This window comes from Bombyx mandarina, chromosome 07, assembly GCF_030267445.1.
Source record: "Bombyx mandarina strain Sakado chromosome 07, ASM3026744v2".
NCBI lineage: Eukaryota > Metazoa > Arthropoda > Insecta > Lepidoptera > Bombycidae > Bombyx > Bombyx mandarina.
This window is the reverse complement of record NC_143214.1, coordinates 3,525,845-3,551,548: the sequence shown is the minus strand read 5'-3', so window position 1 is coordinate 3,551,548 and position 25,704 is coordinate 3,525,845. Positions and strand designations below refer to the sequence as shown.

The following is a 25,704-nucleotide window of genomic DNA, read 5'->3' as shown; positions in this document are numbered from 1 at the left end:
TTAATGGATTTTGTGTATTCCTTATCACTATGACCACACACTTCGAAAACAAAGCACACTAAGGCTATCGCGCACCATAAATCTTTTCACATAACACGAGAGCCAACAAATTCATTCAAACACCAACAACAAATGGTTAACATGTAATGGTGACTAAATCCTTTGCGTGTTTTTTTTTATTATTATTATTATCTATAGAATTTTATTAAATTTAGATAAAACATATTGGATTTTTAAATACTGCACAGAAAAATAAACTTTAGTTGGCGGTTGATAGGCTCTATTTTTTCTTAGATAAATAATTTCCGTTCACATCGAATTTCGCGAAAGTAATTCAAAATATCAAGTAAATTTTAATCCAATTATTTGCTAGTTGTTTTTACAAACGATATTGATGAAATGAACAAATGATATTTCATTTCATTTAATTTTAACACTGGTTGATAATTTTGTAATGTGTAGAAGAGTGTAAAATGTATACTATCATTATGATATTATAATATGCACGGCTTTATACGTTATGTCTATGTGTGTGTACTGTGTGGGTGTGTGTGTGTCTGTATAATAATATGAAGACCACTTTTTTTTTTTTTTTTCTCAAATACGATGCTCCTATTTTACATCTACTAATGCACCTACCACAGGACTATCTGAGTCCAATTAAAGTGACAACCGACCCCTCAGACAAGACGCAACGCAAACGACGCAACGCAACGCAAACCAGCTTACAGCCCACCTGATTTGAAGTGGTTACTGGAGCCCATAGACATCTACGACGTAAATGCGCCACCTACCTTGAGATATCAGTTCTAAGGTCTCAGTATAGTTACAACGGCTGCATCTCCCTTCAAAATCGAAACTCATTACTGCTTCACGACAGAAATAGGCAGGGTGGTGGTACCTACCTACACGGACTCACAAGACGTCCTACCACCAGTTTTTGATTGTTATACTATAACATTCATACATACGTGTAGGATTGTAGGGCGAAATCTAAAGGATTTTAAAATTAAAATCTTTATTTCGAAAAAACCGCTCGTGACATCATAATAAAAACCGATGACTGACATTTTCATTAATCTTTCTTTAAACAAAGCTAGTGTGTCCCAGTGTGAAAAAACTAGAAAAACTATCGACCTTCCCACGTATAATCGTATTCTCTGATGAAATCCTGAATCTCCTTTAATGACACCCAAGAAAAAAGGGTTGATGCTATTTTAGACACCATATGATAAAAAATATCCAATCGACTTTCACTATTCTTCTACTGTAGAACTCCGCTTCCAACAGTCGGAAAACAACACACAGATTGCAGTTCTGCATTCTAGTTCATTTGATTCTGTACTCATTTATTGTTAACTCCACTTTACAACTTTTTGGTATGTGCTTACTATAGAATACACCGCCTTCTCTCTAGTTTTTTCCGACTACCGCCTTTTTTTATAGTCTCGTCTCTACTACTGACATTGCTTCCACTAACAGTGCCATTTTGCAATCCGACAATTGTCTAATTTCAACATGATAAATTTATACTATAGTTATTTTACAACCAAACTTACACTACTATCATCCTCTTTGGTTTTTTTTAATGTCAACAAATAATTTTTACAGTACACGTAGAGTTGTTGAATAGTAAACTCGTCTGCAACGTCTCGGCACACTCAACGCGTTTCAACGTATTTACAGATTTCATTAGCTACATAAATGAACTGCTTCGATTGTGTGTGATCATCGTCCCGACACATATACGTATAACTAGGTCAGAACGTAGTCGAAATTATTGACGAACCATATTCGCGCTCAGCTGATTGCCTATTACGGCCAGTTCACGATTTATTTGGCGCTATAAAAATAATTGCATCCTAATGTTACTAGTAATGTTATTATTTTATTTCGTAGCTACGAATAAATTAATTTAATGAATGATAAATGAATGAACCAAAATAGAAGTCTTATCACAATTTCAATTTTCGAATCAATGTGGGTAGAAACAAAAGAAACATTGAAACAAAGTTACGAATCCCTGGATTTTGGCAATTATAGATATCTCATTACTAATACAAACACTAATGCAAAAGACACAATTTAATTGGTATGTACAGAAGGCGAGCTTAATAAAGACGCGGCTTAGTTCGCCTATCCATTCGAAATGTTCAATCAATCGTAAACACTTACTTTGATTTCACAACTACTTAGAGTCCTTACGACTTGTTACATGTCCATATTCACTTTTTTTTATTGCTTAGATGGGTGGACGAGCTCACAGCCTACCTAAGTGGATCACGAGGGTCTTTGAAGAACATAAGTAGGCGATTGTGGCCATTCGTTGCTACCTGATCTGGGTCGAGGATGTAGCATCTGGTGGCCACAAAATGAGTATTGTCCTTTTGTGCCGTTTTCTCAAAGAAACACGTTGCTTAGAGCGCAATCCAAAACCCAATTATTTCATCTAGATCTCTCGTTAAGAAGTCATACGTCTAAATTTTTCGGATTAGATCCATTACATTTTAAATACAATTTACGCTAAATGGTAATAAAATGTAATAGTAAACATAAAATTCGATCTAGTTGAAATACAATATGCATTAATAAAATTAAATTATCTTTATATACATACATATTTCTTCTGTGCGTGTGTTTGTCACTGAACTCTTCCTAAGCGGCTGGACCGATTTTAATGAAATTCTCTGTGTGACTTCAGGTGGATTCGAGAATGGTTTAGATTTACAAATCAGCCCGGCAGACGGCGCTGCAGTCGGTATCTAGGTTATTTATCTTTCCTAGAAATAATTTTTAAAAACAACGTTTGCCGGGCCAGATAGTGTACTTATAAGTGTGATCGTTAGCATTTTTTCGTTAATGCTGTTTATTATTAACAAAATAATGCTAGCTAAATTTGCGTAGCGCGATACACAATCAACACCTTAGTAGCCAGCATTACCAATTAACATTATAAATCATAATTAATTAAAAAATATTTCCAGTAATTATTCAATTAGGTACTTGACAAAAATTTTAGAAACTATTTCCAAAATGGTTTTCAAATACTGAAACCGTTTCCAAATTTAAATCGTAATGTTTTCATAAGGTCGTACTGTTCTTTGAACAATTATAATGTTTGTTTGTAAATTTCATTCTTGACGAAATTGCTTGAAATATGTCTTGTTGGATTTGTTGGTACTCGCACAGCTTAGAATCACTATTATGTATATTTTCACAATGCCCTCTTATGCTTCTAATCGATAGGTATACAAGGAATACCTACTTACTTTGTACTTATAAAGTTGAGAAATCTTGTTAATGCCCCTTTTGTTCGGTAAATAAATACGCGTAATCTCCGAGTATCTGTTTTCTCATTATTTAGACATTTGTTGACGTCCGAACCACAATAGTACTGATTAGCCCTTTGGCCCTCAACGAGGTTACGTCATAAACTAAAGAACGGTATGACAAATATAATATCTAAAAAAAAAAGATCGACATCTATATTGCCTCTGATATCCATCTGTGTAGTCCAATCGGCTTCAATAGAGGCTAAGTAGGTAACATAGGCTCTATTACGTGAATGCTTACGTTTTCCTTGAGACTTGAGGAAAAAGACTCATGTATTAAATAAAAGTCTGATGGCTATTTCTCAGAACAATAATAACTATGAGAGAGAAATTATTTAACTTCTATGATTTAAGAAATCGCCCTAATAAAGTGATTTTTGACTTAGCAATTTAAAATTAAACACTGTTCGTAAAGCAACAATTACATTACGACACTCATAAATAAACATTTCAAGGTAATACGGTAGTCACTTCACATTTGTTTTTTAAATTCAAATCGACAATTTAAATTACGAACACGAAAAAAAAGTAGGCGCCATTGCAGTCGTCCAATAAGGATTTATATCTTTCAATACTGTACATTTCCTACGTTGCGACACGGATAAGAGGCTACCAACACAGCCAATATAAATAGATCTCTTGTTATTCGATACTTTACTAATTCCTAGTGGCAGTTTTACGAATTCAGAGATCTATAACATTGGTCGGACATTAATATTTATTAGAGAAAGCTTTATTTTAAGCCTATTGTTTGTTGAAGCATTCGCTTGTTTGTATTGATTGCGTGGAATTTTAATAAGAACATTTTATTTATTTTAATTTATCTGTATTGGGTTATTTGTATTCAATGTATGTCCTTTTAACACATTCATCGACAATGGAACGATTTTACTATTTTAGAAGTTCTCAATTTAAAAACTAGCAGCGTTTTGTATTTTTGTTAATAAATGTAAGTACATGTTTAAGTATAACATTATTTTACATGTAATTACGAGGCTACATTTTAAAGAAAATTTAACTTCGCAGTCCGCAAAATTAATAAATTATCGTTCTAAAGGTATCATGTATTACTCTGATTAAATTAATCATAATTGAAATGAAATTTGAATAATTTTAGTTTTATTTATTTATTTACTATAATGGAAGAAATTAAGAAAAGATTAAAATAAGATTAAAAATAGAATCTAGAAAAAGGTATTGATAAATGTTTATCAATTAATAACTTACACAGGCAAGCTAACTAATACTCGTATAGGAAAGAAATTATAACAAATATTTTTTATGTGGGTCAAAGGCATGCCACGTCGTTTTGATATCCGTGACAACGGGTATATAGAAAAAATTCATAGTGATCGGTCAAGACAAAATGCGAAACTATAAGAAACCAAACAAACTCACTTTCACTTTTATAATAGTATTTATTTTATTTTAAATAATACTTCGAACTACTGGTGGTAGAACGCCTTGTGAGTCCGCACGGGTAGGTATCATCACCCTGCCTGTTTCTGCCGTGAAGAAATAATGCGTTTCGGTTTGAAGAGTGGAGCAGCCGTTGTACTGTAAAAAATTGAGAGCTTAGAACTCATATCTCAAGGTAGAAGGTAGCGGCATAACCTAACCTAAAAAAATAAAATAAAAACTGGGAATTGGAAAACTGAAAAATTGGAAACAATTACCTAATGTCATTTAAATTGTTACAGAGATCGAATAAAAAAATTAAAAAAGCCAAATTTATTGGAAACAATAACCTAATCTATATATATTAACATTGTTACAGAGATCGAAGCAGCCGAGGCTTGCAAATGGCTAAGAGCGGCCGGTTTCCCGCAGTATGCACAGATGTACGAAGGTGAGTTTTATTTTGCGGATTCATCACTTCAATTTTTAAAACAATTTATTATTAACCGACTTTTAAAAAAAAAATGCTAGCTTTTCCAATTCTACTGTATTTTAATTTGAGTTGATACCTGAGAATTTTTTTCTAAGTGGACGATTCTTCCAAACAATATTTTAATAAATAAGGGGTTTCAAAGGAAGCCAAATAAAACACACCTCACAAATTTAAGTGAATGTACATTATTAACATTTCGAACAATACTGAACACGAGATGAATTTGACGGATTATCTTTTACTAGATTATGACCAAGCTTTGCTCGGTTTTTTTTTGATAAGGCCATCTTGTTGTGTCTTTAAAGAGGTTAGTTTCCCTCAATTAAGAAAAATAGTATTATTATTTGCCAATAGATGTCGGGAAGATTGATTATTGAAAACACAAATAAAACAACATTTTCTGAAAATAAATCGTAGCTAGATCGATTTATCACCCCCGAAATCCCCTGTATACTAAATTTTATGAAAATCGTTGGAGCCGTTTCCAAGATTCAGATTATATACAGATATTATATTAATATACAAGAATTGCTCGTTTAAAGGTATAAGATAATTTGTAAAGCGGTGCTTCTCACGTGGTGGTTTATCAAAATTTAAAACTATACTCTTTTCCGATTACGAAGTCCCTTTTGGCACTTCTTAGAACGTAACCCTTCACGTTTCGCATAATTTGAAAAAATAATCATTTTTTGTTCATGGTCGTAATCATTCAAAAAATACACAATCAATCTAAATCATTATGCAATTAATTCACACACACAATAACATAGTAATGACATCTGTCAAATGGGACTTCGTAATTGGAACGGAGTATATGATAGCGTATACGAGTAATAGTTTTCGAGTTATCCTTTTAAATTGACTTGGATTACATTAATGATAATGTAATTTTCTTATAGGCGGTTGTCTATTTTGTAAAATAAAAATTGTATTATTTATGATTGTTTAAATGACATAAACTGACAAACTTTTAGTTACAATTATACATTCGTTACATTTTTACTAGAAACTTACTAGTGTTATTTTTTTTATTGATTTAATGTATTATTAATGTATAATTTTAAAAAAATATTAGCGTTCTGCACTCCTTCTCTTTATTCTCTATAGTGTGGGAAACATCATACTCCTCCGTCCGCGCAATTTTCGTAAAAGGGGGTGGTACAAAGTTTTTGCTTCACGTATTAATATATATAGATAAGAAATACCCGGAAAAAAAAAATGTTTTTCATCCGCAAATCGCAATAAATCCTGGAAGCAACTGCATCATCCTGCAGACCCCCATAAAGATTATCAGGAACCATAAGCGATTCAGGGCAGCAATACAAGCCTCCCTGACCTAACCCAACGAATCCATTAATCATACTTACCCCAGTCTGTTCCACATCCGAAAGTATACAGCGGGATTTATCTACGATTGTGATAGGTTTCGTTCCAAATACAGGGTGTGTGTGTGTGTGTTTTTTTTTTTATTGCCATTGTAGGCATACGAGCATACGGCCCACCTGATGGTAAGTGGTCACCGTCGCTCATGGACGTCAGCAATGCCAGGGGCAGAGCCAAGCCGCTGCCTACCATTAAATATCATATAATAGTATCGTTGCCTTTTTCATTATTACGTTAGGTGAAGGAGCTCTCGGCCCACCAGGTGTTAAATGGTTATCGGAGCCCATAGACTTCAACAACGTAAAAACCGCCAACTACCTTGTGGCATAAATTCTAAGTCAAACGGTTTTTTTACAGTACAATTGCTACCTCATCTTTCAAACTGAAACACATTACAGCTTCACGCCAGAAATAGGCAGGGTGGTGGCGCATACCCGTGTAGAATGACAAGATACCCTACCACCAGTAATTACGCTAATTATAATTTTTGCGGGTATGATTTTGCATTAGACATTGTTATTCCTTCATCGTGGAAGTCGTGCGTGAACATTAGTTAAGTGCATTTTTCATAACAAAAAAATGTTACCTGTATGCGGGATTCGAACACCGGCACTATCGCATCGCTCGATACGAATTCACCGGACGTGCTACACCGCAGGCCACGAATAGTACTTAGTAAAAACTGAGTCCTTAGAACTCATTTCTCAAGGTGGGTGGCGGTATTTATGTCGACCACACATTTGAGAAATAATTTAAAAATAGAACTTCATAAAAATATAAAAAAAACAATTTAAAATTAATTTAGAAACGTAAGTGTATCATATTAAGATCATAGTGTCATTAGAATAAATTATTGTCAGAATAGAATAAATAAGTCATTATTTAAAATATTGTTTTGAGATAAATGAACTCACACTAGTACAAATTGGAGCTTGATAACAACGTATTCGTATTTATAATCGCATAGATGATACATCTCGCTGTACTGACGCCTTTTTGCGCTTTAATTGTAATTATTGTAAAGAGCAAACTCATAATTATTGTTACAGAAGCTATCGCTTTAGCATTCCAATAATAAAACACCCCGTTCGATATTAGAATAATATTTAAAAAGGAACGGTTATAAATTTAAAAATGCGGTGTTACGTTTTGTAGAACCGAGTAAAAGTAATTTTTATCATAAATATTCGGATCTCTATTTTAAAACATCCTGTTTGTATGACGAGACAGAGCTGTAGAGATCTTAAATCCCTTTCAATTGACCTCTATTCTGAATGTTTATTAGACGCGGCAAGCGTTAATATAGAAGCTCCTTTATGGGGCAAGTTTTTAACATAAAATATTCAAAATTGTTTGTTAACAGAACGTTTTAAAGTTCCTGTACAGTTTTAAAATTTAGATAATGTCAATCGATTTTTAAGAATTTAAAATTTCAAACTTCAATGCATTGTAAGTAACATTCTAATACCTAGCTTAGTTTATATATACATACTAGCTGACCCGGCAGACTTCGTAGTGCCTCAATCGATAAATAAAAGACCTAAACTTTTATATAGAATAAACTTAAAACAAACAAAAGGAATCCGTCGGACGGCAGACACGTCAAAGGGAAAACAAAATTGTTATTTTTATTTAATTCCGAGAATTTTCATATGTTTATACCTTTTAAACCTTCTCTGGACTTCCACAAATAATTCAAGACCAAAATTAGCCAAATCGGTCAAGCCGTTTTCATGTTATGTCGTGACAACGGAAAACGGGTTTCATTTTTATATATATAGATATAGTACATACAAGTCTTATCGATTTGAAACTTTTCAACAAAACAATACAGAGCCATCAGGGTTCACGATGTCTCCGAAAGCTGACTAAAGAAGCCCTGAATACCTATCTGGTGCAAATAAAGTTAAAGGTATTTTTTATAAAGCGTTTTTTTTATTATTTCTTCATTAGTTCTTTAAGTTGTTGTTATTTTACGTAAAATATAAATGAACTTTAAAAGATCATAGAACGTGGGGTTGACACAAAAGATCTTGAAGGTTTGGAGTATCTAAGATTATCTTTCCAGCTAGATAAGTGATTATAAGATAAGAAAAAAGAATCATAAGATAAAATAGTTGCTCTATTAAGTAATACAAAAGCCGCTCATAGCCCTCTGATGATAGCACGAACCACATAATCTGGAGTCATAAAAATAATTCGTTGAACATAAAATACTGGGTTTTCAGTTTGGAGTTATCAGATTAACAATGGAGCGACTAGAAAGAATTAAGCTAAGAATGCATGAAAATGGGCTCTTTGAAGTTTCTAAGCTTTAGCGTATTGGTTCGAATATGTGTCTGACAGTAAAAAACCGTAGATTAGACCGTTTACATATTAATAAGTCGTTTTGATTACAAACACCGAAGAAATTATTAAAAATACTATTTTTTCACTATTCTTAAAACCTACCCTTCGAATGACCAATAAGAAAACCATTTAATTACTTGGATATACAAGATATAAGATACTTTGTAATAAAATTAACTATTTAAAATGCAAGTACTATCCACGTTACTACATCGTCACCAAAACGATGACAATATCAAGTAAATTATCCTTTAATGCAACTAGGAGGACCAAGCCAAGCATTCAAGAATTGATATATAGTAATGCCCTCTATTGCTTGTAATTAAAGTTTATTTTCAAGTGCACTAAAATATTTTATTGTCATATTTTGGTAAACAAAAACAATCCTAATGTTCGGGCGCATAAAATGTTTTTTTCCAAACAGAATCTTGGAGGAGTTGTTTTTTTGTTTGCGCACTTCTTAAATTGTAACGTAAACTCTCCTATTATACGTTCAACCGATATAAGATAAGATTAAAAATAAAATTAAAAACAGTTCAAAATATTTTATGACTAAGAATGAAATGAATATAAACATACATTAGGATCTTATCAGTAGATAGTTATAAATTTATACTATCATACAATTACAAGGAGGATTTTAGCTCATCTACCCGACGTGTAGTAAGATATTCATAATAATCATACAAATTATTCCAGACTAGAGGACCCGCAGTAGTCGAAATTCGACTATAATTAATTGGAATTGTAAGTTTGTACACTATTATGATTGTATTTTATACTTCTATAATCACAAATTTCGCCGAGGCTACTCCATAAAAAATATTAATGAAGACAAACAATATTTAATCTATTTCAATTTGACCACAGGCGTCAAATACGTGGTATGTAGTGTGTGTAATGTATTCTTTATTGATATAATGTATATTTTATGCATTATTAAAAAAAAAATTGGCATTGTGCACTTCTTCTCTATATTCTCTATAAGTTCATACTCCATATATATTAATACTCCTCAGTCCGCGCAATTTTCGTAAAAAGGGATACAAAGTTTTTGCTTCACGTATTAATATATAGATATAAATAATCTGGTACATGTCGGAACACCTTCAGTATTAGCCCTTATTACAAGCATAAAATGTACACAATAACAATATGGCGTATAGAAAAACCAGTTCTGAATAATAATTTACGTCATACATTATACAACAATTCGTTTTGTTGTTTTTCAAAGGGCGATCTTAATTCCTGCTTAAAACAACATTCAATTACGTAAACCAGAAAGACAATTACTTTTAACATTTTAATCTGGTATTGTTATTTTTTTTATTCTTATTAAAATATCAATGTCATTCAGTTTCTTGTTGACTTTATGTTATCTGAGAGTGTATGAACATTAAAATAAATTATATGGTTCAATTATTTTATAAGCAAATACAGAGACGAAGATACAGCCCATTTAGTTAATCAGTTACAAATGTTGGGGCTTTAGGTCGGAGTCTTAATTGTATTAAAGAAAAGTTGTCTCTTCAAACGACTACAAAAGACTGCTTTACGGCAAAATAGATAAGATGCATATTCGTGCTAACGTATATACACTATACGCTCTTTTTGTCGTAAAATAGTGCTAGTATATTTAAAATCTCAGTTAATCTCATATTATATAAACTTCTGTCACTTTTTAATTAAAAAAAACTGCACCGTACACGTAAATTTAACATTTTCTCTGTTAACGGCTTTAATTTTGTATACAAAACTGTGTTCTGGTCACAACTTATAGGTTACTACATACACATTCAAACTGGAATTGTAAAACAGATATTTATTGCAGAAATTATTGCACCAATATTTTTGAAGTATTGTTCAAACATCTTCGAAGTCAACACTAACGAATTCTGAAAGGTTCTTACAAATTAAAAGGTAGATGAAAAGATAGCAGCACTATTCCAAGTACTTATAATATTTAGCCACAAAACTGGCTTTTTGGAACGTTTTTAGAAACCAATAAATGTCGTGAAAGCGAAATAGGTAAGCTTAGTGACAATGGAAACTATATAAAATACTTTTGTCCTTCTAGAGATGCCCAAGTATACATAGCAACCGCATTATAAATATCTGTTGAGAAACATAGATCGAGAGGAAATCTTACGGAAACATTCAAGATCTTCTCTGGCTGTATTGAAATTCTCGGTATGGAGAATCTGGTCACTAGCGAATAGAAATCGCCATCTACGAGTACACCAACTAAAACTAAGCAGAGCACCATCAGAAAAACTCTTTGAACAAGTATGTAGTTACAAAACCGTGTATTTACTGAATGGGTTACTAAACACCCCCAAAACTTGTTTCCTCAGCATTGAACTGCCTTGAAAGAGCCTTAACAGAATCTCAGACACGCATCAGCTTATCAAAATATTGGTAATTTAGAATAGAGCAATAATAACTTTTTTTAAAGTTATTAAGCGCATCGAAAAATTTGATATGAAAAAATCTTTGAATCAAAACAATATCAACGAAGACTGATTCGTTGGTGCCAATTCGTTTAATTAATATTATTGGTATTCGAACGATCTAGATTGGACTATTGGAGATTGGACACTCCAAAACTTATATTCGTTTCTTTAATATATTTTGTTTTTTACATTTTTAAAACGTAAATTCACTATTTTCCAACCAATATACATTGATAAAAACTAAAACTTCGTCAACAGATATTAAACAAACAAAAAATTAAATCGATTGTCGAACAGACGAGAAAATGGTATTTATTTGTTTTGTTCTTATCTGTTCGTCCACAAATGTTTATCGGCTACCACAATCTTTACAAAAATCAAGAAATGGCTTAGTTAGTAATCAAAATTACGTTCACTATCAAAGCTAACGTAACTTGTAAAAGAAAAGCATAATTTCTTAATCTTTTAATATCTTAATACTGATATAAGACATCAACAAACCGACAAATATGACAATAATACATACGATCTCTTTTAACTATCCAATAAAACTCACATCGAAAGTGTCCATTGTCATTTCAAAAGTAAAACGTGACCAAACAAACGTCATAACGTGACCAAACAAAGTGTAACCGATTAGTCTTATCTCAACAGGTAAACATTTCTTTTGAACATTTATTTAATTCTTATATTCTGACTCTAAATGCGAAAACCCATGATAAAAGTGACGTACGACGTGTTTAGTTCCTAAGGCAAATTTATTGTTACCCTACTTGAAAGTAAGGTATTGCAAAACGACCCTTACTAACATGGCTCTAAGGTTTCACCGTGGAAAACAATGAGTAAAGTGCAGTTTGGTAAATATTTAAGGGCGGTAGGGGGTCGGTATCCTTGACAACCGAAAGGCATTCGTCAAAAAATATTTTTTTGTATTAATCGTTCAGAAACGGTATCCAGTGTTCGCGCGTTACGTGAAATGGGCAGATCTATTTCGTGATGGTGTATTTTTTTAAGTGCCTTTATTTAATAAGTGTGTTTGACGAGAAACTACAGGTCGGTGTTTGGTTAGTAACAATGAAATGTATTTATTTGGGCCATTTTTAAGTGACTTGCATATGTAATCGTTGACATATTTTTTTTTGCGAAAAATACTCTTGAACGTCTTCGTTTGTAGTGTTTTTGTATATTTCACGGGGTCTCGACATTCCATTGTGTTTTTTAAATATTTATTTAAAGAAATCTAAAATATTTTTTCTACATTAGGATGATAAATCATCTATTTTCTTTCTAATAAACTCATAATTGTTTATAAACTAGTTGTACCACATAAGTAATTAGTTGGTTTAATAATAATAAAATCAACATTTATTATTGGAGGACAATATAAGTAGTTTACTGTTTTACGATTACGAGTTTCATTATTTTATAGCAATAACCATGTTAATAACAGGTAGCATTGTATTATTATATGTAAGTGACGTGAATTAGAATTCACAGTACTAGTGCATTCAGTACTATTTTTACTATCGGGGCGTAAACTCAAGGCTCTTGTTGTTTGAAGTGTAGGTACATCGGAACTCATGGTTAGGACAGTTCGAAATATTTATTCAGAATAAAATTACAAATGGTTTCACGTATTTTATGGTAGTATTAGTACGTACAATTATGTTTTTTTTTCTATTGCTCTTGTAGGCAGACGAGCATACGGCCAACCTGATGGTGAGTGGTTACCGTCACCCATGGACTTCAGCAATGCCAGGGGCAGAGTCAAGCCGCTGCCTACCGTTGAGTACTCTCCACAAGCTTCGTTTGAAGGACAGGTCATAGCGCTCGGGAAACGCCGTGGAGCGGAGCTCATTCCAAAGCCGGATGGTACGTGGCAAAAAAGTTCTCTGGAAACGCACTGTGGATAAACGCATGTCTTCTTTCAGTCGTGTTTTTTTTTTTTAGAAATTACTTGAAAGATGAGACAACTATTTTACAGCGCAATTGACTTTTAGTTCTTTATGTTTTGAGATGACGGCATTCGTGTTGTGATGTCCATGGGCCCTGCCAACCACTTAGCACTCGACGGGCCGTAAACTCGTTTAGCACATTACGAAAAGGCACAGTACAATCTCCTTATATTTACCGACGCTCAATACTCATATTTTGCATTCTGTAAAATTTCCTGGTAGCTAGAAATATGAGGTTTTCATCGTAAAAACACGAAAATATTATCGCAATCATCGCCGTATTCTAAATTTATAAGCGTCGATTTTAGATGCCGTAAAATTACGAGTGCTTCACGTAAAACGTAAATTATAAATGATGTTATTTTGTATACATAATAATATATATTTATACATGTGTGCGTTAGCTACAGCATGTATACTTATTTTTTAATGTCTACTAGCTGACCCGGCAGACTTCGTAGTGCCTCAATCGATAAATAAAAGACCTAATCTTTTGTATAAAATAAACTTAAAACAAACAAAAAGAATTTTGATATTTATCTACCTTTCAAACCTTCTCTGGACTTCTACAAATAATTCAAGATCAAAATTAGCCAAATCGGTCCAGCCGTTCTCGAGTTTTAGCAAGACTGCGAGACGAACAGCAATTCATTTTTGTATATTATATAGATATGTACACAATTTCACGACTTTAGACTTTGAGTTGTACTGGTGGTACTGGTGGTAGGACCTCTTGTGAGTCCGCACGAGTAGCTACCACCGCCCCGGCTATTTCTGCCGTGAAGCAGTAATGCGTTTCGGTTTGAAGGGTGGGCAGCCGTTGTGACTATACTGAGACCTTAGAACTATATCTCAAGGTGTGTGGCGCATTTACGTTGTAAATGTCTATGGGCTCCAGTAACCACTTAACACCAGGTGGGCTGCTCGTCCACACATCTAAGCAATAAAAAAAAAGAAGTTCAATAGACAAAATAATCTGAAAAACCACTGTCGATCTTGAGAGGTTACAACCAAAAAACAATCACTGTTGTGATAAATGTTTTGTGTAATTATTTTTTATTTTGTAGTCCGTTTTGTACGGTTATTGCTTGTAACCATTTTTTCTCCATTTTATGACGCAGCCTGTCTCTTTATTTTTTGTTTTATTTCCACTGTGATTTATTATTGCATCTTTGTTTTCCATTTTCTAATTATAAATTATCTGACTGCTAATACATCGATGGCTAATACAGATAATGTGGACGACTCGCATTTTTGCAAGTAGTTTATTATAATGACCGTCATAAGTATAATAGCTAGTAATATACTTATGATTACATTTTTATCTTTATACAAATATTGTCCCATCCTTCAAACTCCCTCGGGAAAGAACACTCAGATTATGGCAGGCCTATACTAGTTTGGACCGAGTGGATTATCGTGGTTGCTATGAGTTTTAAGTGTAGCAGCCGGCGGTAAATGTTGAACTTCGACATTTGGAAAGAGAGACTCGGGGAGGGGAGGAGAAAAGTGCATCATTATCGTTGCTCAAGATTGGACTGCCGTTTATTCAACTCCAATCTGCCCTCATACTGCACAAAACGCGTAGGCGAAAATCCAGCTACTTCTTCCTGAGCCAAAATAAACCAATGGTTAGTGCAACAACAGTTTATCCATACTGATCAAAATGAAATTCCTTAAATACCTTTTTGACAGGGTTTTTGTGTTAAAACGATAAGTCAATATTAGTTATACATCAATCGACATAATAACCGCTAGCATCACGTAAGTGGATCAATCTATCAGCACGTGGTTTATTTATGTTGTCTGCACATGTGGTCAGTGACCTTGGCCACTCCACGCGAAGTCTGTGATGGGTGGTCCAAGATACAAGACGTTTTACATTTGGCGCCATCCGCATGGGAAAAAAAATTAGATTTGTTTCGATAAGTTTGTGTTTTTGCGAAAACCTTATTTTTAAAAGGTTTTCTTGGGAACAGTTTTTTTCATCCTCTGTGGGTTTGTCTTTGTCGTCTGTCGCTGCTTAGGTTAAAGAATCAACATCAAAACATTTATGATACAGTTACGAAAACGTAGTTCAGCTTAGTAATTTTTTGTCACATAGCACTGAGCCGATATTATTTTTGTATTTTCGAAATTTCTAATTAACTATTGCAAAGCCAATCTAAGGTTACAATGTTTTTAGCTATTAAAGCCAGAAATAATTACGGAACTAGTACAAGTACAACAAAAAGAAAAGGCAGATTATTTTTGGAAGCTAAGCTCCCAAATATTTTTCAAAAAGAGGCACACTTGGAACGGGAATCGAAACCAAATCGTATGTAAAAGTCACAAACTACTCAAGACGTTGATTAAATGATGACGGGGAGCCATAGATATGCAATGATATTTTATTTACACACAACCAAAAGAAAAACAAATATAAGAGGAGCCTTATTTCAAGTATTTTAACAAATCTATATACATATTATATACGTGAAGCAAAAACTTGGTACCGCTTTTTACGAAAATTGCGCGGACGTAAGAGTATGAAATTTTCCACACTTATCTATACTAATATTATAAAGAGGAAAGATTTATTTGTTTGTTTGTTTCGAATTGGCTCCAAAACTACTGGACCGATTTGAAAAATTATTTTTCCATTAGATGCCGACATTGTCCCTGATGAACATAGGCTACTTTTTTTAATTTTTTTTTTTTTTTTTTGGTTTCATGTGTGTTTTAATGTTTCCGAAGCGAAGCGAGGGCGGGTCGCTAGTAGAGAATATAGAGAAGGAATGCAGAATGCCATTTTTTTTTTAATTGTGCTTTTATAATACATTAAATCAATAAATAAAAAATTACACTCACTAATAAGTATTTGACACACACACACACACATATCTACATACTCTTTGTTTATTGTCAAACTTTTGTTATGGCATAAAGTCTGTGGTCAAATTGAAAATAGGTTAATATCATCTAGATATTATGTACTATATAATCTCGATGGTTAATATTCTTTATTTTTAATATTATTTGTCTATAGTGTAGTCTTGGCGAAATCTGTGATAATAGAAGTATAATAATTTTTGACCATAGAACCTTAATAATGTTTAAAATTATAATTTCAATTAATTATTGTCGAATTTCGAATATTGCGGGACCACTAGAATTAACAAATGGCTGAAGTAACGGACCACTTTTCTTTTTTATATAATTCTATTGATAATCAGAAAGATTAATTACGATGTTGGCGTTTTAAAGTATATAAAAAAAAATAATGAATGATAATGAAAATTAACTTATAAAAAATAGTGTATTACATTACAGTTATCTTAGAATTCTGAGCGGCTTTTAAAATTTTTCATTTTTATAAAATAAAAACGTTTTCTCGATTTTAACTCTATTAATTTTGCCTTGTAAGTGAAATTAATTAAGATCTCACGTTCTACACCATTGATTGTACCAGTACTGAACCCATAACCTTCGCATCTGCGTTCAATTGTATGTGCCATTGACGACAGCTGGTGCTCTGCACACGCTTGGAGATGCGTACAAAAGCGGTGCTTTGTTTGAGTACGTTGTTACAAGGTCGCGTCAGAGTTTTTTTTTTGTTTAATCTGTTTGAAATGGATTTTATATTTGCGACCATATATTCGAGGCGTTTGAACTCTCGATTGTATAGACAGCACATCAGCTGCAAATTGTGAGTCTGCATGACTAGGTGCCAACCTACTACGCCAAAGCGACCATGCGTACTGGTTTAACACACAACACTCCAGTCCACCGCGCGCCAAATAGGTCCTACTAATGCCCAAACCCCGTAGACGTAGTTTAGCTTGGCCCAAATACCATAAATCAGGGGTTCCCAAACTATTTTGGGTAAAATACCCCTTTTCCAAAATGAACAAATAACTCAAACCGAACATAGTGACATTACATTAAAATGCTATTTCGATATTGTTTTCTGATTAATACAAAATACTGATCAATTTTTACGATTGGTCAAGTGTGTAAACTTGGTTACAAGCCCGACCGCGACGGGGCAACGAAAAGCCGCCGTTGCCGCGTCGCCCGAAACATGTCTTGTCGGATCCTCCGGATTCACTCTCGGTGCTTTTAGGACCCCCAAGCACCGGTCACCGTCCTCCTCGAACTCATCGATTACGACGAAGAGTTGAGCGAACTAACCCATAGACACAGCCCACTGAGTTTCTCGCCGGATCTTTTCAGAGGTTCGCGAATCCGATCCAGTGGTAGATTCTGCGAAGCGCTGCTCTTGCTAGGGCTAGTGTTTGCAAATACTCCCAGGTTAGCCCGTGAGCATACCTACTCGTCTGCGCGTAGCTGGAATAGCCTCTTAGGTTGCCAGCGTATAGGTAGGAAAAACAAAAAACAGTAAATTTGACATTTTGTTATTAAAATTTAACAAAATAAACAAACATAAAATTCAGTAACTAAAAGTAATTATATTTTCTATAGCTATATTAATCAGTCAATTATCTTAAAAAAAAGTTGAAACACGTAACGCTACTTATACAGTATCTTGCAAGCTTCAAGTAAGAATTTGTCTTAGGGGTCGATATTTCGATCTCGTGGACCTCCAAAATTAATTTTCGTTTATGTCAATCCCTGGGAAACCTATTGGTACCGGTGGGACCTGGGATCACTTAGGGAATTTCTACCGTAAGCGGTACAAGGATCCCTGTCTCCGCTATTTTCCGAGGCTTGCCGCAACATAATATATCAAAGAATAGAAAACCCCCCGGTAGATGATCATTTTTTTAATCGAAATCTGGTATTTTTGTATCATTTCAAACCCGAACACTACAAAAACTTATGCTATGGCCCTAATAGCCATAAATTAATAATAACGAAACAACGTTAATATTATTTTCAATGAAAATATATATTTTCATTAGAAATCTAAATATGGCACGAGAAATTTTTTTATCCATTGAACCCACCTAAGCCTTTAGATCAAAAAAGATATTCCTCTATGAATAAATTCAATTTTATATAGCTCATACATTCTTAATGTATTTACCTTGATCAATTTGTTGTTTGAATCTGTTTAGGGAAAATGTTTTAGAGTTAAAGTGTGTTAAAAAGAAAAAAAATCTATTAGAATATACAACGATGGCTTAGTAGACAGACAACCTCAGGGCTGTGAGGTTAATCACAAAAGGAATAAATCTCAATGATAATAAAATATATATTTTCAAAAACAATATGCTTTAAAATAAACGAATTGAATAGAATTTCAGAAATAGTACAAATAATACAGATTTGAAAATCGCTACCATAAATTTTCTACAATTCCTCAATGAACATAACATATTTAATTTCAAAATATTGGTAAAATATAATTTGAAATTTCTCCTCCATAAAGAAGTTGTAATTAAAAAAAAATTAATAAGGAATTAAAATTCATAAGACAGAACTTTAAACGCTCCCTGTAACAAAAACTCTTCAAAGCTTTGCTACTAAATTTCCCAACACGTTATGAGTATATCGACACGTCATCAACAAAGCCTAAATTGCAGTAAATTAAAGCTCAGCTGCCCGCGCTTGCGGTCTAGTGGCTTTCGGGGCTTTGTCCCTGAACACGTTAATTAAAGCTCGTTCAATTATAGGCTTATACTTTGAGCTTTTTGTTCGTGCTCCACGTGCCTTTGAAGTGAAGTACGCTTTTTCATGATTACCACAGTTATGCCAGCCTACATGTACTGTATTTCATTATTCCAATAGTTTTAATGTCACAAGACAGTCTACCGGGGTAGACAGAAAATATAACTTCCGATTCCTGCAATCACAATTGCATAATACATCCTAACTTGCTCGCGTACGTGTCCTAGTAAAACCGAATCATAAAAAACATGAATCCCAATTACTCTACCAAACTCTGATTTCAATCTGATGTTCTTGAGACCGCACAAATTAAGACCACTATTATTTCTATTGAGTAACCATTACGAGCTCCTGTTATAATGAACGCGCCGGAATCGAGTTTAACGTCAACTGTCAAAAAACGATCACCCTGTCAGGATAAGTTTCTTCTGTTTTGTACCGCGTTTTCAGGAACACGTAAAAAATGTCCCAATGTTACGTTCAATTGCATTCATTTACTTATATACTTATGTGGTGTTAAAATAAAGGATTGACAAGTTGCGGCGTTTGCTTACTGTACGTCTACAGTTCCAACCAATTTCCAGATAGCTTTGGGACCTCAAAGTCTCAAGTTGGACCGGGACATCATCCTGGTACGCCGAAAACGGCAGCAAAAAATGTCATGTATGCAAAAGAGTTGTCGAGTCGCTATTGTAAAATTTTAATAATCGTTACCGTAGTCCATAGACATCAACAATGAAAATGCCGCCTGTCACCTTCAAGCATGACTTCTAAGCCATAACGGTCAAACGCATTACTGTTTCGCGGAAGAAATAGGCAGAGTGGCTATATTTGCCCATGTGGGATCGTAAGACGATTTCCAGTAATAAGCCTCAACTCTTAAGAAATTAAAAACGTTTTCAGTACCTACGTCATGATAGAAAATATCACACAAATATCATCTTCAAACGGTACCATGATGCTTCAAACAAGCATCAATAAAACAAGCAACAACAAACATTAGCACACGACACTCAGTTTTCGAATGAAGAAACTTTGAACATCACATAGAATCGCTAAAATTGCCTTTACACTCTCGCGTTTATTATTATTATAATTTTCCAGTATTTCTCAATTTCTCTGGTCACAGATGGTATAAACCATCAGGCGTTATTCGTTGACATTTGACTTCACTAACTAGACGGCTAATTTGATAATATTTAGTAAACGTTTACCTTCCTTTTGAAATATTAACATTACTATGAAAATACCGTGTACAGCGCGCTGCATGACGCCGTGGACAGGGGAAAGTGGAAAAAGATCCTAAGATTGAAGCTCATGGGTGATGGTGGTCACGACACCGAAGGAAAAAATGGAAGCGTCCTCCCTTATGTTGCCCTGGCCCTCTAAATGTTCCGGGTCCCCCTCATATGTCGGTCTGGGGACTGGTGAAGGGGGCCTAGGAAGCGATGTGCAAACTGCTCTGCACGCGTTTTACGCAAGAGCATCCGGGTGACGGAAGGCCGGTATCCTCGACCCACGCAGGTTCTGACCCAGCGTGGTATTCCGTAAGAATACTCACTCTAACCGGCGTCATCTAGGCAGGCTCCGGATAGCCTACCAACCGAGAGGGCTGGTGGTCGTGGCGCCAACGACCGCCGGCCGGCGTCCTGAGTGGGAGGGTGCTGGGAGAGATGTGCTCCGCACTAAACGCTTCACTCTCCCCCTTTTGCCTTTTCATGAGTTCTGTCTCATGCGAGGTTAGGACGTGGATTGTTGAGCGACAGGAGGTTGTAGTCGGTTCGACTTCGACACATTCCGCCCGTCATCTCTAGTAGAGGGTGGGAGTATGGCGATTTCCTCCTGAAAAAAAAATTATGTATGTCACGTTGCAATGGATATACTACTGAAGATATCCCACGAAGGGCTTACGTTAGGCAGACGACTGGTAGTAAAACTTCTGTCAAATCTCTATCAAGCATGTTAAGAGGACATGCTGCGCCGACCCCACACAATGTGGGTTAAAGGAAGAAAAAGAAGAGACATTTCTTACTTTGTAACACTTGTATACGTGGCTTAAGAAAGCATTTTTTTCTAATATTCCTATCTGTTCGTTCTCTAGAAACTATCGGCACTTAAATCAGTCTTTTCTTTAAAACAATTGACGATTGTTCGAAAACACTTCAAAATTATCGTATTACAATACAATCTTCACCGGCGCACTAAAGTTTATCATAAACAAAAAGACTCCCGTAACTTGAAGCAAAACAGCTTACACAAAAGAATACTCCAAATAAATATCAGCCGGTATCTGTTGAGCCGCAAATATGTAGATTCTAAAAACGGAATTTGTTCTCTCAGCGAACTACGCAACAATGAACTCTATCAGTACCAAATAAATGACTGGTGGTAGAAATATTTGGACTTTTCAGTTACAGCTACTACTAGCATTTAATAGTACTTCTAATCAGTTTCTATGAAACACTCCGTCATTTAATATTTAATACGGTCTTTTCTAAGGAGGAATATTATTTCGTAACTGATAGTTGGGTTTGGAGGTCATCATTAACTTAACGAAATGTATGCTATAAAAACCTTATGCTATTAAAAACGTAAGTTCGATTCTTTTCTTGTAAGTTGAAGTTACAACTGATGAGCTCATAGCCAACTTGATGTTAAATATCTATTGGCCACTATCGACATCCAATATTATTATTTACCCGCGTTGAAATAGGAATGACAAACTCTGAACGAAAAGTCTTAAATTTTTACCAAATAGACAATATGTCTTATAAAAACTTCAAAACAATCAAACAATTACGAGTGTATCTCAAATGGAAAAACTATTAGATAATAGAATTCCTTCAAAATAATTTATAACTAAAAGCATTAGCGCAAAGTTTCGTTCAACCTGAGAGAGCTTCGAAAGTTGCTCAACTACAAAAGTTTTTAACTAGTCCCAACATTAATAGATAGTACATTGGATATAACTTTTTTATTACACTAATAGTATGAGTGAACTGCGGTGCCATAAAAAACCCATAGACGTCTCAAAGTGAATGCTAACACTCACCTTAACATCTATCTAGTATATACTCGTATATATCGACTCATCCGCAGAACAAAGTCCGATGTGATCATAGAGCAAAAACGAGTTATATAGCTAGGCGAAATAAGGGATACGAACTCTACGGACGTGTGTTTTTGGAATTTTTGTATCTCATTTAGTTTCGGAAATATATAATTGAATAACGTTCTATCTGTCGTTAGCTCCGCATAAAAACGTACGGAGTGATCAAGCGCCGGCCCGCACGGAGCGGCCGCACTGTTCGTTCGTCAGTCCGGCCGCTGTTCGTTGGACTTGTTGGAGAGAAGGCGTCTTTGTGTCAAGCGCTTAGGTTTTTACTGTTTGACTTTAAATTAATAATGTAACACGTATTTTGCTCGATAAAAGATATTTTTAGACATGTCACGATCACGGAAAATGTTGAATATGCTTAAGGCTGATACAGAAGACCCTGACCTTAGTTCATCATTTTCTAATGTAGCCGCTGTTCATGTGGAGAAAAATGTAAATAATATTAAGTTGCCAACTTTTCAGTTGTATTATTTCATAATTCACACGCTATTAAGTTCTAAATTAAAAAATATTATCTATATTGCTTTTTTGTTTCAATAAGTGCTTGTAGTCGACCGATGTTTTTATAAGACGTTTTTTGACGAATAGGTAACGAAACGCATTTTTAATGCAAAAACACAATTGGCGTAATGCATATTCACAGGAGTAATCAATATTTCTATAATAATTAACTGTTAAAAATAAAAGCGTTATGAAATATTAGGACGATATTTTACGAACACTATTGAACCTCTAAGCGTTCTATGTGAATATGGGACATTTTTTTACGAACTCTGTGACGCGATTTGTTGGTTCGTTAGTAAGATGAGACGTTGTTGCTGGGATAATGAAATCAGTTAGGACGTTAATCGTGTAAAAAAGTTGTTAAATATAACGATTTTTTATTTAAATTTTGTTTAATTATTTCTGTATAATTAAATTGTTTTGCAAAACACATAAATATAAATAGTATTTTATAAACTGTCATAAAAATATGAGTTTTTTTAAATTTTCTGTTATAAATGATGATGATACCTGTAAGACATACAAACGTCACCTTTGCCTCCTGGACCAGTAGAAATCAGTCAGGAACTAGCTGATGTATTGAAAAAATGCTAGATGAAGATAGTGGGACCAAGGAAATTACTTGCGACAGCTCAGTACCTAATCTCGTGCCTGATGTATCTGCCTTGGATGCTTACAGCAACCAACCTAGTATATTTTCTTTGAAAGTGCCTTTAAGTTACGAAAATTTACCACATATACAGCTTGAAGATTTATTAGATCACCACAGATGTACTCCGTTCAATTTGGAACTGTCAGTACCAGCACTCATGCAATCTCCTACTAATATCCATTCGATCTGCAACACCGTATTCTGCCCTAATCATGTATCATGACCCTGAAAAATACAACACTAAAGCCATAAAAGAACGCCAATATCGTGACATTGTCAACTCAAACTTCAATCTAGGTTTTCATACTCCCAAAAAGTATTAGTGCGAGGAATGTCACGTTTTTCGACTGAATAAAAATCCAACTGACCAAGAGAAAGAAGCTTTTCAATAACACCAGACAAATAAGAAGGCAGGGCATTTAAAAAGCCTAGATAAAAAAGATGCTGAGGAGTCAAACGGAAACATGGTTACTGCTGTTTGATTTTGAAAAGTTTTACAGTGACCTCTAAGCAATATAAATATATTTTACTATAACAGAAAGCTTTCTTCTTTTAACTTAACGGTTTTGGATATGGGTAAAAAGAAGGCCATTTGCTATTTGTGGGATGAATCTGTGGAAAACGTGGAGCAAACGAGGTAAGCAGTTGCCTCTTAAATTTTATACAGACTAATGTTGAACAAGGGACCAAGGAGTTCCGCTTTTGGTCAGACAATTGTGCTGGCCAAAATTGTAATCGCTTTGTATATTCATTATACGTTTATGCCACAAAAAAGTTCAACATATACATTACACACCGGTTTTTACAGAAAGAGCATACCCAAAATAAGGGGGACAGTATCCACTCTGTCATCAAGAGAGCTTCTCAAACCAAAACTATATATACCCCTCATTAATGGCGTTTATTAGTAAGATGGGCCAAGAATGAAGGAGAACCCTATGTTGTTCGAAACGTAACCCAGAATGACGTATTCGACTTTAAAAGTCTTGTTAATAATAAGGTTTGGATCAAAGACATTAAGGGCAAGAAGATTAACTGGAATAACATCCCAACAAATTTGTTTTTGAAATATGATCTAACTCAACCTGATTATGATATTTTAGTAATTCGTAGTAATACGAGGAACTAGGTACAAGCTGAACTAAAAGCTGCATATTCTGGACCTATTATGATTCCTACTGCAAAGTATAAAGATTTAATGGATATGTGCCGCTCAGAACTTATTCCCTTAGAGGAACTCCATACTTTAACTCTTTGCCACATCACATAACTGTTACTGCTTCTGAAGAATCGAATGATAATCTATCGGAATAATTTTATCTAGTGTCTGCTTCCTCTTTTTAGAGCTGAATTCTTCCTACTAATTTAGCGAAGCAATGTTAATTATAATATTTTATGTTTGTCTACATGCCATTTCATTGCTATTAAGTATGTGCACCAGTTATAAGTCTAGGTTACTATGTAAGACTGATTGATTAATTATGAAGGCTGATTATTATAGATTAGTGATTAGTAGATTAGTTCTATGATTAGTGAGTAGATAGTTTACTGCTGGTAGGACCTCTTGTGAGTCCGCACGGGTAGGTACCACCACCCCGCCTATTACTGTCGTGAAACAGTAATGCGTTTCGGTTTGAAGGGTGGGGCAGCCGTTGAGATATATCTCAAGGTGGGTGGCGCATTTACGTTGTAGATGTCTATGGGCTCCAGTCATCAATTAACACCAGGTGGGCTGTGAGTTCGTCCACCCATCTAAGCAATAAAAAAAACTTTGATACTGCTGATTTTAATGTTGTTATTATAAAAAAAATTAGTTTTATTATCTTCGTCCGCGTCTGCGTCCTGCAATGTTCTAATTGATACATGAACCTGTAAGTTTTTTTGTAATTTTTAGTGTTATGGTTGCTGTTTATGATGATTCTTTATACCAGTTTTGAGATTTTTTCACTTAATAAACGATTTTAAATAATTACTATCTTTTTTATTTAGTTATATAGGAGGGCAGTGATGATATGAGGAACGTTATGTTTAAATATTTCAAGGTTGTTATTTACGTAGGACTCATTAGTAGTTAGTAATTCCAAAGAAAACCGACTCATGTTAATATAGAACGTCATTTAATTTACATGTGTCCATAAAACAACGTGTAACGTTCACTAAGGACCCTCGCTGTTTTGCCATAAAACGTCTTATGTTAATATAGAACTCACTATCTCCAGAAATAAAAGAATAACAGTTATAAACTACATAGTATTTAACAAAGCTGAGACGTAGTAACGACATACCAAAAAATCTAAACAACAAGTCGCACCGTTTAAAAGTTACACAAGTCAACAACTTCTTTAACCTCTACTGAAAACTATCAATCCTACAGATAGGACTATATTCTGCGGATGAGTCGATATTATGTAGCTAAGATGATAGTAACAACCCTTGAGGGATCATAATTCGTCC

At 34.3% G+C, this 25,704-nt stretch overlaps 1 protein-coding gene across 5 annotated transcripts in view; it reads left to right on the top strand.

The window, feature by feature from the left end:
* cv-c (RhoGTPase activating protein) overlaps positions 1-25,704 on the top strand; it is a 334,600-nt gene that overhangs the window by 254,106 nt on the left and 54,790 nt on the right. For 4 of the 5 annotated variants that reach the window (XM_028172057.2, XM_089728608.1, XM_089728609.1 and 1 more), the window contains one exon: positions 5,110-5,181. In XM_028172057.2, coding sequence (XP_028027858.2) covers positions 5,110-5,181 — 72 coding nt within the window. Of the gene's footprint in view, positions 1-5,109; positions 5,182-11,638; positions 12,473-25,704 lie in introns of those variants that run through there. The other variant, XM_089728611.1, reaches the window with a different exon arrangement.